The sequence below is a fragment of the Xyrauchen texanus genome, chromosome 40, assembly GCF_025860055.1.
Source record: "Xyrauchen texanus isolate HMW12.3.18 chromosome 40, RBS_HiC_50CHRs, whole genome shotgun sequence".
Lineage (NCBI taxonomy): Eukaryota > Metazoa > Chordata > Actinopteri > Cypriniformes > Catostomidae > Xyrauchen > Xyrauchen texanus.
The window spans coordinates 31,070,055-31,087,281 of NC_068315.1; the positions used below are offsets into that span (position 1 = coordinate 31,070,055).

The 17,227-nt window shown below is 38.1% G+C and overlaps 1 protein-coding gene across 4 annotated transcripts in view; it reads right to left on the reverse strand.

The window, feature by feature from the left end:
- Window positions 1–17,227, reverse strand: part of LOC127633752 (probable JmjC domain-containing histone demethylation protein 2C) — a 280,588-nt gene that overhangs the window by 73,307 nt on the left and 190,054 nt on the right. For 2 of the 4 annotated variants that reach the window (XM_052113031.1, XM_052113034.1), the window contains 5 exons: window positions 7,843–7,948; window positions 4,648–4,772; window positions 4,110–4,253; window positions 2,803–2,847; window positions 2,086–2,350 (listed from right to left, as the gene is read on the reverse strand). In XM_052113031.1, the coding sequence (XP_051968991.1) occupies window positions 2,086–2,350; window positions 2,803–2,847; window positions 4,110–4,253; window positions 4,648–4,772; window positions 7,843–7,948 (685 nt within the window). The remainder of the gene's footprint in view (window positions 1–2,085; window positions 2,351–2,802; window positions 2,848–4,109; window positions 4,254–4,647; window positions 4,773–7,842; window positions 7,949–17,227) is intronic. The other 2 variants (XM_052113032.1, XM_052113033.1) reach the window with 2 other exon arrangements.

Below are 17,227 nucleotides of genomic sequence, written 5' to 3' on the forward strand. Positions count from 1 at the left end.
ATAAGAAACATACATAACCCTCTGGGGTCTTTTTCATCATTACAGCGGAAACAACATAAAATTCTCCATCATTTTGGGGCATACAGATAAGTGTAAGACATCATTAGAGACTATAAAGGGTCTACTTTAATTTGTGTACACTCACAATAACAACAAAACCTTGTGCTTTTGTAAAATAAAGAAAATAAAAAAGGGTGAGCATTCAGCCGTCTCTGTGTTCGCGAGCATATATCTGAAAGACGTCACAAAAATGAACTGAAACTCTGTGAATACTTATCACACAAACATGAAACATATGTCTAAAGAAAGCTTAAAATATCTACATTTAAATAAAACAATTCAAATTTAAAACAAATATTCTCCTGCAGTGTAATCTGTATGAAACAAAGCGATGAACGTTTGCATTTTGAAGAGAGACTTGATCCAGCCGAGGATACAATTTCGGATGAGTAAGTAATTTAGTTTGAAATTTGAAATATGTCCTAATAGGCAAGTTTTAGCTACATTTAAATGCTGTTTTGGCTACAGCAGGAATTTAAATTGTATGCTGTATGATGTAAATATTATATGTAATATGGTATAAAAATAATATGAATGTTTAGATTATATTTTAACTAGTGTTTATGCTGCCTAATCATCAATGAAGCTTGTGCTTGCAATATGTGTTCAGGTTAAATGACTAAAATGCACTTTAATTATGCCCATATTAGAAAATGAACATATTATAATGATTTCTGAAGGATCATGTGACACTGAAGACTGCAGTAATGAAGCTGAAAATTCAGCTTTGATCACAAATTGCATTTTATAATATATTCAATAAAAACTGTTCTTTTAAATTGTAAAAAAAAGAGTTCACAATATCACTGTTTTTACTGTATTTTGGATCAAATTAATGCAATCTTGGTGAGCAGAATAGACTTCTTTTAAATGGTAATGTAGGTCTAAAATTAAGTAAGTTTTGATCATTAATTCTCCTCTCATTCATTCTCTTTCTGTCACATTCCTCAGTGATAGGCCCAGGTGAGGGGGTCTTTGTCTCCTCAGGTGTGAATTACAATCAATATTCATTATAGTTCATGCCTCCTTGCATGACCTTTCTAACACTAAAAGTGTCTTACAAAAGTTTAATTACTATATTGTTTTGTATGAAAGAGTGATCAGGATGGTTTTCACATAATTTTGTACCAATAACTCTAAGGCTACAAGACCCAATTCTCAAAAGTCTTGTGGACAAATGTTTAGTATGTGTTATATGGCCTTATTTCAATGAATTAAAATTATTGTTTTTTCAAAACCACGCATAAACATTCTATTCTCAAAAATACAAACAGGTACTAATATGTTACTCACATATTATTGTAGCCCAGTTTGTGCTGAATACAGTGTTATCAGACATTAACCATTGATATGTTTTTAAGCAACTGAAAAAAAACACAAATGTCAAGGCATGTCAAAACATCTCCAGGGCCCAAAACATCATCAAACCTCAGAGGGTTAAGATGCTGTAAGGATGCTTAATGCCTGACAATAATTTTGCACATTCTTATATTGTTGTGGTTGAAAAAGAGCATTGATGCTTGATGTCATATTTAGATTCATAACAATTGGCAGTCGAGGAGGCTATTTTGCTATTGAGTCTGTATCAGTCTCAACGGGATCTTTGGAGTGTGGGGTTTTGGAAAGAGGGTGTGTGGCTAATTCAACAGCCCAGTCTCTTTATTACTAATTTTAAAAGTACCTATTAATAATTACCATAACTTAATTAATAATTTCAAATACATTTTATCATACAACTTAGCAATAAAACTGATTTAAGTTTAAAGACAAAGGCATCAAGACTAGAAAGAAAAATCACTTTTTGAATTTTTTTTTTTTTTAATTGTCTTACAAAGTAAAATCACACTTTCCTCAGACAGAAAGAGGACTCAACTCAGTATGTACTGAATAAGTGTCATCACAATAAATTGTTTTTGATTAAAGACATTTTGTGTTTTTAGCAATCGCCTACTTTACAATGGCCTCCATTCTCCTCTACATTTCATATTCAGCCTGTTTGAGGTTCTGAATACCTATCAGTATTACCTTTTGCTCCACTGTCTGTTTTTTCCTCTTTGATCTTCTCATCATCTGGAACACTGCTGTCGGAGCCTTTTCGATGTGAGGATCGCGAGGCACGCTGTTGACCTGGTGACTGCAGCTGCTGCTGTTGCTGGTGTTGTTGCTGGGATACCTGCTGTTGAGCATGCTGGGACTGCTGCTGCTGGGCCTGAGAGGCCTGTTTGGGGGCGGAGCCAGACAAATTCATCACGGGTCTGGGACTGTTAGCCTGTGCGCGTGTGTAATGACCCTGTAAAAACACAAAAAGAGAACACAAACAACAAACACAAGCATGAGGGGGCATAAAATGGATTTCACTCAGTTATAAAGAGTGAGAGTTTTTAACTGCAAAATCCACCACCACCAATACCAATGCAAAATAACCACTTCCTTGCCAGCAACAACTGCACTACACACGCCTGTAAAAACCATGGTCACAGAGCTAGGCTTAAAAGAAGAGTTCCTATGGCTCTCAAAAATGCTTTCCAACCCTCCTGTATTTCAAAGAATATCATCCCAAATCCTCTAAATCCATGCAAGCAGAGCGTGTGAAACAAGGTAAGCATTTTTTTGGGGGGAAAATTAGAACTTGTAATAAGTTGGGATATGCATTCTACAGAGATACAGCTATAATGCACAGGGATATGCAGGTGGAATCAAAGCAGCTCTACATCTATGGAGAGAGGGGGTGCGGCCCGGTACCTGAGTGCTTCCTGTGGTGCCGCTTGGTCTCCCTCCTGTGGTCTGCTTGCATATCCCCAATAAATGTTTAAAACAGGGAAACAGAGAAGAAAAACAAACAAAACAAAAACAAGGTGGAACAGAGAAGTATTGTTAATGATGAAGGGAGCAATGATATGTTTGTTCTACAAGGCTCTAGATTTATTTAAGAGACTTTTAAAAAGCACATAGGAACTTTACTTCAAAGCTAGCTACAGACGACAGACGTCCATTAAGTTGCAGACAGACAGACACACACTGGAACAGACATTCTTATAACAGAAATAAACAGATAAACAATGAATCAGCATTTAACAATGACCATGTTTATCGCATATCATTTTATGATTAAATTCTAAATTCAGGTTAAGCCTTTTATCTGAAAAAGAGTTTTACATGCTACGCAACTATTGGATATTCCTGATAATATCTGCTTAAATTACTGAAGATGCACAGTTTTGTCATTTAGTATGCTGCATTTTTAGTATTTCTACACCGTAATTTCATGAATTGCAAACGAAAGGTCAAGAGACTCTTATGGTGATTATTCACTACTGTATATTGATTTATGTTCATTCATGAAAAACATCTGTATGCTTATTGTTCCAAAATGTATACTCTATATTACTTTATGTGTCTGTATCACATAGCACCAAGACTTTCCACTACAGGAAATATTTTGAATAAGGTGTAGTTACGGTTTGCCAGTTGTCTTTTTTGAATTACTAGACACTGGAATATTGATTCATCAGGTTATTTCATTAACATGAAGCATACATTATCTAAATATGGCCAAATTCTGGTTAATGTAAGAATATTCTTGTGAATAATCTATTACAGGGAATATTCAGAATAAGTTGTTCATATGACAAGAAATTCTGATTTGCCAGCAGTCTAATTTGGATTGCTAGAATATGGCATGTTGAATCTGGTTTCAGCAATTGGTTATGTTATTATGTTGTTGCATACATAAACAGAATATATACATCTACCTTTGGCTCCTAGCAGATATAAATTAATATTCCATTACACAGAATATTCCAAATAAAGTGTTTACATGACAGCTGTTTTATTTGGATTACTTGAAACTGGGATATTGACTTAATCTGGTTATCTCATTAATATTGTACAAACTGCACATAGTAGGAATATGGCTAAATTCTGGTTAATATAGGAATACTCTTGTGCATGTAAATGCAGTCACTGAACACATGTTGATCCAGGAAGGCAATCATCTATCAACAAAAGCATATGGCTTGGTGAAATGTGTTTGTGTTAGTCACACTTACATGGGCAGTGTTGCTGTTCTGGCTAGACCGAGACCTGCGTCGTGACGTGATACCGATGTCCTCTCCTTTCAGTAAAGAATGTACAACATCATCCAGAAAGGTCATCTGTACCATGGATGGGTCAACGTTCTGTGGCTCTAGTACCTACACACACACACACACACACACACACACACACACACACACACACACACACACACACACACACACACACACACACACACACACACACACACACAAAGGAGAGAGCCAAGATGGTCATTAAAGCAAAAAGCCATGAGAAGCTGCACATAAAATCTCTGTAATACATGGCCATTAAAGTCTTATTTGATTTTTTATAAAATACTGACAGCAGCAATATGAAAAAAAGACACCAATGTACAATAGTTACATTTCCTTAAAATAATAATCACAATAAACAATTCTTCCAACAGGTATATTTATATATACCTTTCTGGTTTATTAATTGGTAAATCACCGCATGTTAACATAAACAAAATATAATCTGAATGTTAAGTTTGTATGGAATCAGATGTACCTGGTCATTCATGACAACCATAGTGCGGCTGAAGAGATCGTGGTGGGTGATGATGCCCGTAAACCACTGGGTGGCTGAGTCCTGCCTGTAAACACGTACACGGTAGCCATTCAAAGAATAGGGACCTAGAGATAACAGGAAACAGAAATTATTTAAAAAATTCACAAACTAAAACCGTACACACCATTAATAAATGTAGACAAAGAGGGCAGGAGCAAACGGTACCTTCATGTGCAGCAGTTCAACTCTATTAATAGCTGTTCTTTTCACATATTAAATCATGGCTCAATGCGTACAGTTATGGAACACACAAAAATCAATGGTGTTCAGTGTCAGAGGTCAAATTAAGTTTGAATATGTACATGCGTGAAAAAGATTTGAGAGCTACAGCAAGACTTTCAAAGAACAATGATTAAAAAAAAATTATTTAATGGCTTCAGAAAACTTCATATGGTCTCCTTTTATGATGCATTTTTATCTTTGGAGCTAGTAATGGGGATTATTTTCTGCAAACCGGTTCTTTCGGACAGTTTATTTCAATGAACCGGTTAAAAAAAACAGTTCACCAGTTTTTTTACATCATCGCTCAATTACGTCATTGTACACAATGCTAATACAGCAGTGCCATAGAATACAAATATAATCTGCATGCACAACATTCAATGGTAAAATGTATTTACATCTCTCAACTGATACATTTCACAATCTTATCACCACCTCAACCCCAGAGCTGCTGTACATGGATCAGTGTACTGTTGACTCGTGAACTGCTGCAAGCACCTCTATGTTCTGTTGACTCGCGAACTGCTGTCTCAGGATCAGTGTACTGTTGACCCGAGAACTGTATACTGGATCATCTTCATACGTTGATAAAACAGTATTACAATCAAGTCTTAAACATATTTCCAGAAAGTTTTATTTGTCAAACTTTCTGCTGTTCAGCAAAATACACATGAAACATACATTTTGCACCTTAATCAAATGCATGCTCAATGTCAGCAGCTGCCTATCGGTTCTCAGTATGTCGTACACCTCCAAAAAGGCAATTCTCTGTTCAGTGTACTGTTGACTCGAGAACTGTTGCGACTGGAGAGTTCAGTCTGATTTGTGAACTAGTTGGAGTGGTTCATTGTAAAGAAGAGTGAAGAAAATATCACCAATATCACCAGTTCTAGGACCATATTATTACTCCCGGTTATCAGATCATTTCGAGCGTCAGGCACATCTGAGAGTCAGGCTAAGATAAAGTAATTGTGGATTAGTGTTGACTCGAGACACAAACTGTTTTAATCTATTCAGTCCGATTTGGTGAACTGGTTCAACTTGTTCACTAAAAAGAACCAGTTCAAAAGAACGATTAGTTCACAAACTGGACATCACTATTTGGAGCTTGATAGCATCTGCCCCTAATCACTTTCATTGTAATGGAAAACAACAGTATTAACATTCTGCTAAATATTTATTTTTGTGTCCATGTGGGTTTGTGAGGAAATCTGTGCTAAATCTGTGATTCTTTTAATCTGGAATGATAGATCAATCCCCATATTTGTGATCTAATGTCCATTATTTGGGCGAGCACTAGCTGATAGCTGCACTGAACAGTCTCCAAATTAACTGGAGCTCATTAGAGCAGGGCAGGTCATTCCCATAAACTCTTGAACACAGAACTCATTTGCTCTGCCAGAGCAGCTAACCCTTCTCAATCCTTGTGCCAACAATGAACCAAAATGAATCCCTTTCTCTTTCTATTTCTCTCTCTCTCTCTCTCACACACACACACAAACACACACACATGCACCAAAAACCACGATGTCTACAAAAAAACACAAACTGCTTCTTTTCTCTCTTTCTGTGCTCTGTTTCCCCACCAAAATCATTGGCTTCGAGACAGTTTCCATTCGCTCTCCCCTTGTCCACTGCCAAGTTTAACATTTATCACTAATTGTGGGCCTGGAATTTTGTTGTGGACTTTGTAAACAAGACTTTCAACCAAGACCACCACAACCCACTTCCTCTAAACTAGTAGTCAGGTACAGTGAGTCAACCATCTTTACACACGGTTCATTTAAAAAAATTTTTTTTTACTCGATATGAATGGCTTGATTTTATCAGTGTGGAATTCACTGGATTATGAAAGGTTTGCGCTTCATACTGGAATAGTTCCAGATGTGAATGCGAGTTAGCAGTGGATTGTGGAGGACTACTCACCTGAAACACTACCAATACCCAAGTTCACACTGAAGAACATTTTGTAATGTCCCAAAGGTAACAGGTTTTTTTTTTCTCTTTTAATTACAATAAATCAATCGTTATTTACTATTAAATACGAAATATTATATTCATGTTAATCCAACATTAAAGTATTGCGTGAACTATTGGCAAGATCTATGAAAAGCTGCATTACCTACAACAGTAGCCTAAAACAAAGATTAAATAGCTATTTGGCTTTTGGTTCATTTAAAACAACCCCTTGTATGGCTTAAATGACAACAACAGAGAAGGAAAGTTGTTTCAGAGGTGGAGAAAGTTAAAACATGAACGGCTATCAAGAAATTTGTTTTTCTTTATAATAACATACACCAATGAATTGTTCACAATAAGTCAATAGGGTAAATATTAATTTCATGTTGACTTTAAAACACACAAAAACAGGGGCCTGGGTATCTCAGTGAGATTAGATGCTGACTACCACCCCTGGAGTCATGAGTTTGAATCCAGGGCATGCTGAGTGACTCCAGTCAGGTCTCCTAAGCAACCAGATTGGTCCGGTTGCTAGGGAGGGTAGAGTCACATGGGTTAACCTCCTCATGATCGCTATAATAAGCTTCTCGCTCTCGGTGGGGCACATGGTGAGTTGTGCATGGATGCCGTGGAGAATAGCGTGAAGCCTCCACACGCGCCATATCTACGTGGTAACACGCACAACAAGCCACTCAATAAGATGCATGGATTGACGGTCTCAGACGTGGAGGCAACTGAGATTCGTCCTCCGCCACCTGAATTGAGGCGAGTCACTATGCCACCAAAAGGACTTCGAGAGCGCATTGGGCATTCCATATTGGGGAGAAAATATAAAAATAAAAAACACAAAAAACAGGTAGGTGGACTCAAATATAGATTGCGGATGCTGTGCCATTACATTTTCATTGTTACAACAACCCCTTCAGATTAAAACTGGTACGGTGACTGTCTTACCTTTCATAAAAATTTCCTGAACCTTTTGGTCTTTAACCCAGGCTTTCACTTCTTCATGGAGCTGTGGATAGTCCCTGAGAACAGGACTTAAACTGTCCAACTCATCCTGCAAGAAACAAACAAACAAAAACAAAAGGTCAGTTTATCCCTTCCCAAACAACAAGGATGTCAAACAAAGTCATAACTAATAATGAACCCATTGAGCAGTAATGGCATTTCATATAATGTCTGAATGAAGAAATAAACCACACGCTAACAGAAAGAGATTAATAAAGCAACTCATGATGTGAAGAGTTTGGCTTCCTAGAAGATACTTCAACCTTTGCACCGCCTGCACAGTCCCAAACCAACCAGCAAAACACTCATTAATTGATGTTAGAGAAAATATCTTGCCTGACCTCTAGTAGTACACAAAGACCAAATCAATATTGGTGAAATAAGATTCCCATGATCATTTTTGAATTAGAGTCACAACTCAAATGTTTATATTTTCTGAAGAAAATGAGAGTGGTGCTTGCCCATGCAAAACCCATGCCATGATGCTAGGTGGTTCTGGGTGGTTGCTAGCACATTTTGGTTCTTAAATGGGGTTCTGGTCCCTCCTTCAATATAAGTTTGTTATTTTTCCAACTGTTTTATCAACCATCACTTGTGTAAGTGTAATTGGAAACTTCTCATTAAAGCCACATGATTTGAGGTGTCATTCATATTCATAGCACTAGCAAACACCATTAACTACATTATCACTTCCCAAAAATTGTATCACCACAAACTGCAAAGAGCATCTAACCCATCAGAGATTAGCATAATTAGACGTTTCCAGACACAAAAAGGTGATATTTTATATAGCTAATATATAATATATCATTATTATTATAGCAGGGTACAGATGATTTCTAGAATATTGAATATGCAATGATTAGGTTGCTGACCTGTTATAGCATAACAATACATCACAACAGTGTCTGAAACAACCACAGGAAGGCTACATTTCCACTTCACAAGAGACTAGAAGTGAAGTGTCCACGTGCGCAAGGGTCGTGTAAGGGTCTGGTAGGGTGAGAGAAATATCCGCCCAGCACTTCCATTAATTGTTGATGGTGATGAGGAGTGCAAAAAGGGCGGGAGTGCTGACAGGAGCTTCAGTTATTTACACAATCGCACAGCAGGACTGATGAAGACATGAACTGAGATATGAAAATATCTCACAGATGCTTGCTAATGTGAATGAGGGCACGTCATTCTCTCTTGACAGCAGCTTTGGAGGTACTTTTTAAGGGTCATAAATCTACCCCTTCTTTCTAGCACAAAAAATCGTCAATTTAGTTTTTATTCAATATTTAAGCTACTGTAACTTTAAAACCTTCAAATGTAAATTACCTTTTTTACTGTATGATTGGCTAATCTCTGTGCACTGGTGTAGTTTACACTGTCATTCATTAGGGCGGGCGGCTGAGTTACTGTATATTGAATAGCTGTTGATATGTAAATATGGGTGGTTATATGTTAATGTGTTCATAGTATTTACAATATAACTATGACCATTACTGAACGAACTGGTGTTGCAGCTGAGCTTATTCTGCACTGGCTCAGGAATACTTGGGTTTTCCGTTTGTAGTTCCATCTCACGCACAATCAAGCGCTCAGCCTTTCGAAGTATACGCAAGCTAATGCATTCACAAATGCAGAAGAAGAGAGAAGATACCATCAGTTCTGTACTGATGAATAAATTTGCATCACGCACACTGTGCCTGAGACGTAGCAGCAAACAGAAAACTGAAGTATACTTTGACTATACTTTCACTTATGCAGTGAATCTGCATAAGCTTTGTAGTTCCTGTTAATGTGAAAATTTTGAAATTACATTTTCATTAAGGAAAATGAAGCCTATTTTTAGGGCCATTAAAATACAATACAATAAGGGCTACTAAAACTTCTGCTGTGCCACTCACTTTGTTTTCCATTAAATTACATCATATTCCACCTAAATCATTACCAAGGTACATCAAATATGTACCTTGGTAAGAAAGCCAAGAAAATTGTTTATAGGCAATTGAAAAAAAAATTATTTGTTTTTTTATAGGTCTGGGTTGCATAGAGAGAAATTGCATAGTCAATGTTGATTGCAGTGTTTTTTTTTTTTTCATAAACCAACCAGCAAAATTACTGACATCTCTTTATTCAGTCTTGAAGTGCAAAAATGTATGCATGTAACTTTTGTTATATATTTCTGTTTTGCTACCTCTGTCCACCGCCCCGGCGCGTTCTGTGTGCAATACCTTATGGCATCGCTTCTCTTCCGGTGTGGGACCGGCTTAAGTCAGACTTGATGACTTCAATGTTCCTGAACTTTATCCAAGCATCCCCTGGTCTTCTCCATGAGTTTTCAACAGTCTACATAGAGTATCAAACTCTTCTATAAAAAGTGCAATAAAATGTTTTCCATGACTTCTTTAAGTCCTCCACTGTGATCAGTTCATCTATGTTGATTCAGGAGTTCCACCAGTAAAGAGGAGTACATAGGGGAAAACTTCTGCATCCGATTGATGGTGTGTGTAGTTTGAGAACCAAGTTTTGCTGTAGCCTTAAAAAGAAGTTGCAACTCCAGCACAGCTAATCCTGGGTTGAAATAAACTGTCAAATCCCCCTTTCCCTAGTGACAAACTTTGCATTACTCACACACGCTACACACGCCTTCATTATCGATTCTATTTTTGCATGAGAGGCTAGCAGGAGAGATGATTTATTTATTGGCCTGCAGGTTGCATTGGGCACTTTCTCTCTCTGTGGTGTCCAAAAATTGAATCTGTTAGGACAGCCCGGTTTCCCCAAACATCCCTCAACACAACAACAGAAAGGCAAACATGACAGATAGGACACAGTCATCAAGGACAGAGGTTCAACTGCAGTGAAGAAGGCTTCAGGATATCCCAGAGTGTCCAGCAAGAGCCAGGACCATCTCCTCCTGAGGAGTCAGCTACGGAATCGTGTCGCCACCAGTGCAGAGCTTGCTCAATATTGGCAGCAGGTTGGTGCGAGTGCATCTGCACGCACAGTGAGGTGAAAACCTTTGGACAATGGCCTGGTGTCAAGAAGGTCAGCAAAGAAGCCACTTCTCTCCAAGAAAAATATCGAGGACAGATTGAAATTCTGCAGGAAGTACAAGGATTGGACAGCAGGAGACTGGTGCAAAGATATTTTCTCTGATGAAGCCCCCTTCAAACTGTTTGGGACATCTGGAAAATCCATAGTCCTGAGAAGAAAAGGTGAATGCCACCATGATTCCTGTGTCGTGACAACAGTGAAGCATCCTGCAAAAGCAACTTCTCCCAACAATCCAGGAGCAATTTGGTGATGATCTGTGCATTTTCCAGCATAATGGAGCACCATGTAACAAGGCAAGAGTGATAATGAAGTGGCTCAGAGATCATTACATTGAAATTTTGGATCTGTGGCCAGGCAACTCCCCGGATCTTAATCCCAAAGAGAACCTATGGTCAATCCTAAAAAGGTGAGTGGACAAGCAGAAGACCATAAATTGTGATCAACTCCGAGCACTAATAAGGCAAGAATGGATCACCATCAGTCAGGATTTGGCCCAGAAGCTGATATCCAGCATGCCTGAGAGAATTGCAGAGGTTATGAAGAACAAGGGGCAACACTGTAAATATTGACTCTTTGCATATATTTAATGTTTTTGACAACAAAAGCCTTTAAAACGTATGAAATGCTTATCATTGTTTTCCAGTATACCGTAGAAACATGTGAAAAAATAATCACAAATACCGAAGTAGCAAACTTAGCAAAAACACAAAATTTATGTCACTGCCAATACATTTGGCCACGGCTGTACATAGCAAGAAATTTTACTATTCTGATTTCAATACACTTCTGGTTCTTCAGCAATATCATTCATCTTTTATTAGTACTCAAATAACTGGTCCTAACTTAACAAATATACTTCCATCCATCCATCCATCCATCTTCAACCGCTTATCCGAAGTCGGGTCATGGGGGCAGCAGCTCCAGCAGGGGGCCCCAAACTTCCCTATCCTGAGCCACATTAACCAGCTCTGACTGGGGGACCCCGAGGCGTTCCCAGGCCAGTGTGGAGATGTAATCTCTCCACCTAGTCCTGGGTCTTCCCCGAGGCCTCCTCCCAGCTGGACATGCCTGAAACACCTCCCTAGGGAGGCGCCCAGGGGGCAACCTTACCAGATGCCCAAACCACCTCAACTGACTCCTTTCGACGCAAAGGAGCAGCGGCTCTACTCCGAGCTCCTCACAGATGGTTGAGCTCCTCACCCTATCTCTAAGGGAGAAGCCCGCCACCCTTCTGAGGAAGCCCATTTCGGCCGCTTGTACTCGCGACCTAGTTCTTTCGGTCATGACCCAGCCTTCATGACCATAGGTAAGGGTAGGAACGAAAATTAACCGGTAGATTGAGAGCTTTGCCTTCCGGCTCAGCTCTCTTTTTGTGACAATGGTGCGATAGAGCGAGTGCAATACCGCCCCCGCTGCCCAGATTCTCCTGCCAACCTCCCGCTCCATTGTCCCCTCACTCATGAACAAGACCCCGAGGTACTTGAACTCCTTCACTTGGGGCAATACCTCCTTCCCTACACGGAGTACGCACTCCATGGTTCTCAGCAGGAAACAAAAATAATTAATAAATAAAAAATACTATTTTTTGTGACACTTAATGTGTTTTTAAAAGTACCATTTATTATAATAAAACTCTGAATGGAAAAACTCTACAACTACAAGTTGTCATTTGAACAACCAGTCAGTAATTGTATTATTGTTTGTATATGTTCCAGGAATAATATTTATATTTTTCATTAAACTCAAGGAAATCAATGATACACAATGCAAACATTTTTCGATTACCTTATTGTTTTGTTGTGTTTTACCAAATTTTCAGATATCTTGAAGACTATCACAAATCACAATTTTGACAAAACATTCATGTTAGCCAGCTGGATAATGTTACCTTGTTGATACATTTAAATCAGCAAAATAATTAAAAAAAATGCTCAATACATCACAGTATTCAAAATTTTTAAGTTGGAAGAGTGTGTTTACATGCACACTAATATGCTGATCGCTATTTAAAAAAAACAAATAGCATATAAATAAAATTAAAGCAAAAACAAAAAACACTTTGTATAAGTATAGCCGGTACAGATGCCTGTAAAGGTGTTTACATACAATGTGAAATAGGGGTAGTGGGCAAAAATCTACCTGTGTTGATTGTTTTTGCTTAAACTGTTTATGACCTTGCCAAAAAAAGGAAAGTTGTTTAAGGTGTTAACATGAATTTACACACTGTTGGCTTATGAAACATAATAGTTTAAGAATGTGTATGTAAACACGCTCAACATTTCAGAGTTGTTTAACTAATTCAAAATGATAACTCATGAGTTCTACAATTATTTTCGACCAACACTGGTCATGCTCCTTTGTCTTCGAACAGCCCACAATTTATTCATCACATTCTATTCAGACTGTAAGCTCAAAACTCAAGAATAACTTAATTGTGTGGGGTGGCTGTTTACAGAACCAAACAGTATGAAAATAATTCAGGGTTTTAATATTTTTTTTTAATTGAACTGGTTCTGAATATGAATAAATTCCAAACCCTAGATGCACGTTAGCAGGAAAGCAAGGCAGCTCAGAATTAGAAACATTTTGTGATTAAGGACAATGGAATTTAAATGCCAACCAAGAATGTTCTCATTCCAATAGTCTGATGGAGCACCCACAGCAGGACTTCAGCTGTAATCTCATCTTCTTCTCCTCTGCACACACCCCCTCATGAAGGACGGAGCAGATGCACTTTTCTTTCCATCCCCCCACCCTATTCCGCACCAGACTGCCATCCATCACTTTAACAGCAATATGTTCCAGGATTTTCCACTTGGCTCTGTGCTAGAAGACACAGAGAAGGCAGGGTGGTGCTCAGTGCTGGGGGAATAGGAAAGTGCTTCCAGATCTAAACTCTGACCCAGATGAAACAAGCTTCCTTCCCCTCTCTCGCTCTCTGTCCTGAAGCCTGGGAATAGAGCTGGGTGTGGCGTTCGTACTGTTTTTCCAGCCTGTCTCTATGTTCTGCAAACATACCACGACAAGTCACCTCTCTTTGTTCGACAGCTGCTCTGTGGCAACATCAAACTGTATCCAAATCCATATGTTGCCAGAGTATTGCTTTTGATTAACAACAAACTTCTAGGCCATTAACAAAACACGTTGTTTAGGTATGCAGGCGAGCAGTATGAACACATTCCCAGACATACTTCTTCATGAAAAGTGGGCATTGTCATGTGACCTGTATCTATGACGTGTAACAATAACTGCAAAAATAATTGATTCTGATTTTGTTTAACAAGTAGAATTCAACTACAAGGAACAATTTTCTTGGTATATATATAGCATGAAGTTGAAAAGAGTCACTCGATTCGCAGTTCTTCATCTTTTTCTTTTTAGATTTAAATTCAAAAGCATATTGCATAAAGCATATTCAAAGCATATTGAATGTGACTTCTCTGCAGCTGACATGCATAGTATTATGAGTCAGTAAAGTGTTCAGTGGGTGAGCACTTCAGAATCTCACTGAATGCAGTTGGTCATCTGGGTATTTTTCATCTACTGTTACAAACATTGAGAAATGGCTGTTTATAAGGTTTATATTGTTGGAGAAGCAGTTTTATGAAAATGAGGGCTTACGTGACATTATAAAGAAATTCTCTTATCTGCAAAGTTATTATCAATATGTCTAGTCAGAGGTGGCAGCTAAGACGGTTACTGTACATCAGTGAAATTAACAATGTGTTCATTAAGAATGAATGGAGTCCCATTACTGTACCGCTCCACATGACTGAGTGCTCCTATTATCATTCCTCTACCTCCTTCATTTGACTCTCTCCATTGCTCTTTTCCTCCATCTTTGGCTTACAAGGGCAGACATGTCCCTGTTCTGTTCCTCTCTGAAGAGCAAATCTCTTGCATTTATGTTGCTGCCTGTTCTCTGGAGACCCATGACTCCAGAGCCCAGCACACGTGTCAAGGCTTGGCAGAACAATTTACACAACATGCACAGCAAAGACGCCTAAATGAATCTCCTCTCGTTCCTTACCAGATCAAATTATTACAGGTGGTGGAAAAATCTATATTTTACAGTATTGCAATAGTTTTCCTAACAATATTGTATTGAAATTCACATGCCAGAAATTTATATAATTGAAAAATATTTCAACTTTAATGACAGTCCCATAGATGGCGCAGCTATCATGCTTTACCACTGAGACAGAATGTGACTCTTTTGACATCACCCACAACACGGAAAATTTGGTGACAGCATGAATGTGTCGGAGACTATTCAAAATCCGCCTTCCTCTTTTAAATCCAGGGTTTGGCAACATTTTGGTTTGTCATTTTTATGTCCAAACAAGTCAAAAAGAACCAGAAAAAAAATAATTGTTTATGTTGAACATTAACGTTCACATGCCCAGAAGTGAGGTGATCACTCTTTTGGTCATTAGCGTGTTTTCCAGTGCATCGATATTGAGAGTTGTGTGCCATGGTCGTTACAGTCAAGTTCCAATTTGACAGTAAAAAAAAGCATAAAAGCACCATTAAAGTAGTCCATATGACTCATACATTATATTCCAATTATATTCTCTTGAAGCCATAGAGTAGTTTTTTGAATTGCAAAAGGATGCGTTTAAAGGGAAAAATACAGTCGGCATGCGCAGCACGTTTCAGTGAATGAGCGCTGCTCTGTTGTTGACACACATAAAGTTCTTCCTGCAGTGTTCCACAAAAAAAAAAAACAACTAGAGGGTTTTAAAGTATAATATAAATATATTATTGTTATTATTATTAATACTATAACAATATATTCTAATTAAAATAATATTTAAATTGACTGAGTAATGTTACATTCTATTACAAATAATGTGGACACAAAAAGAGAATAAAAAGCATTCCAGGTCAACACACAATGTGGAAAAAAACTTATTTAAGGTCAGTACAGTTTATGTTCACAAAAAAATCATATTCAAAATATTTCAGGCAATTTTATCTTAATTTAATAATGTATTTTGTAAATCGCATCATGACCTAAATATCGATATACTCCAATATCGTATTGCCAGTTACCTTGTGATTCCAACCTCTACAAATGATTTCCTCCTTTAATTAGTGGTGTTTGTTAAGGCAATAATCAATATTTATATTGCTATAACCTATAAATAACCTATAAATACCAAATCCCAAGCATTAAAATTTGGTGTGTAACTCAACCCATACCAGATGCGCTACAGACTTGAATGATACCTCAAATTGCGCAGCTTGTTAGAGACAAAACTATCCATGCTCAGACAATCTCAAAAACACCTCAGACTATACTGAGGCCTGACACAAAAAATGCTGCTTCAAATGACAAACATGCTTTGATGGAAGTAATGATACCGCACCTCTCTCAGTGTGCACGAAAATGGACTGATATTAATAAAATCATGTTGTTTGGATGAAAAGATGGGAGAGTGACATGCTGGTGGTGCTTAGGAGTGTTGCCATGGCAGTGGGCACCGTGGGTAGCTGACACAATGCTTGCTTCAGTCAGAGGTGTAAACAGCATATGAGTGTTCAGAGACACCATGTTCCATCCAGTGCTCTTCAAATGCTTTTCAACGATATGACGCATTCAGTAGATGGATTGTTTTGTGGAAAGCCGGAATGACAAAAAGACAGACACTATAATACAGTCATTATAGCATTAATGGTAATGCGCGTAAATATCAAGAGCAATTAAACGTGATGGTGGTGGGAAAAAGCAGAATCGGGTATAGAAACAGCCCAGCGGCACGTAAAAGCTTTTGTTGAGGAGCAGACATCGTGTGCACTCCTGTTGCTATGGCAATACTACATACGTGACGTGTGTGAAAAACGATTTTTGCTGGGGTATAAAAAGTGTGTGTGTGCTGATTGTCTTTCATATAGGAAAGCGGCGTGTTACTGAGGTCATTTATATATTCCAGTGAGTAATTCTGTAAGATGCAGATTAGGTTTCTGGAAGTAATGCAATCTTGTGTATAACTTTGCATGCTGAAACAGCAAACGTATGTGTGCGAATATGTGTGTGCAAGCCTATGGAGGAGGGTGCCTGTGCATGTGTGTGATGTACTCTATGTTTCTTCATGAAAACCATATAGTGAGTGTCGAGTGATGCGTGTTCTTTTTGTTGAATGGTACGTGAATGGCAAATTGTATTCCAGTCACACACGCATACAATTCTTTATGGGACAGGTGGCGTTTTTGCAGAGAGTCCATTACTGCAACCAACTGGAGGCATCTACACATCAGTAATTTCTTCAGTAGAAGA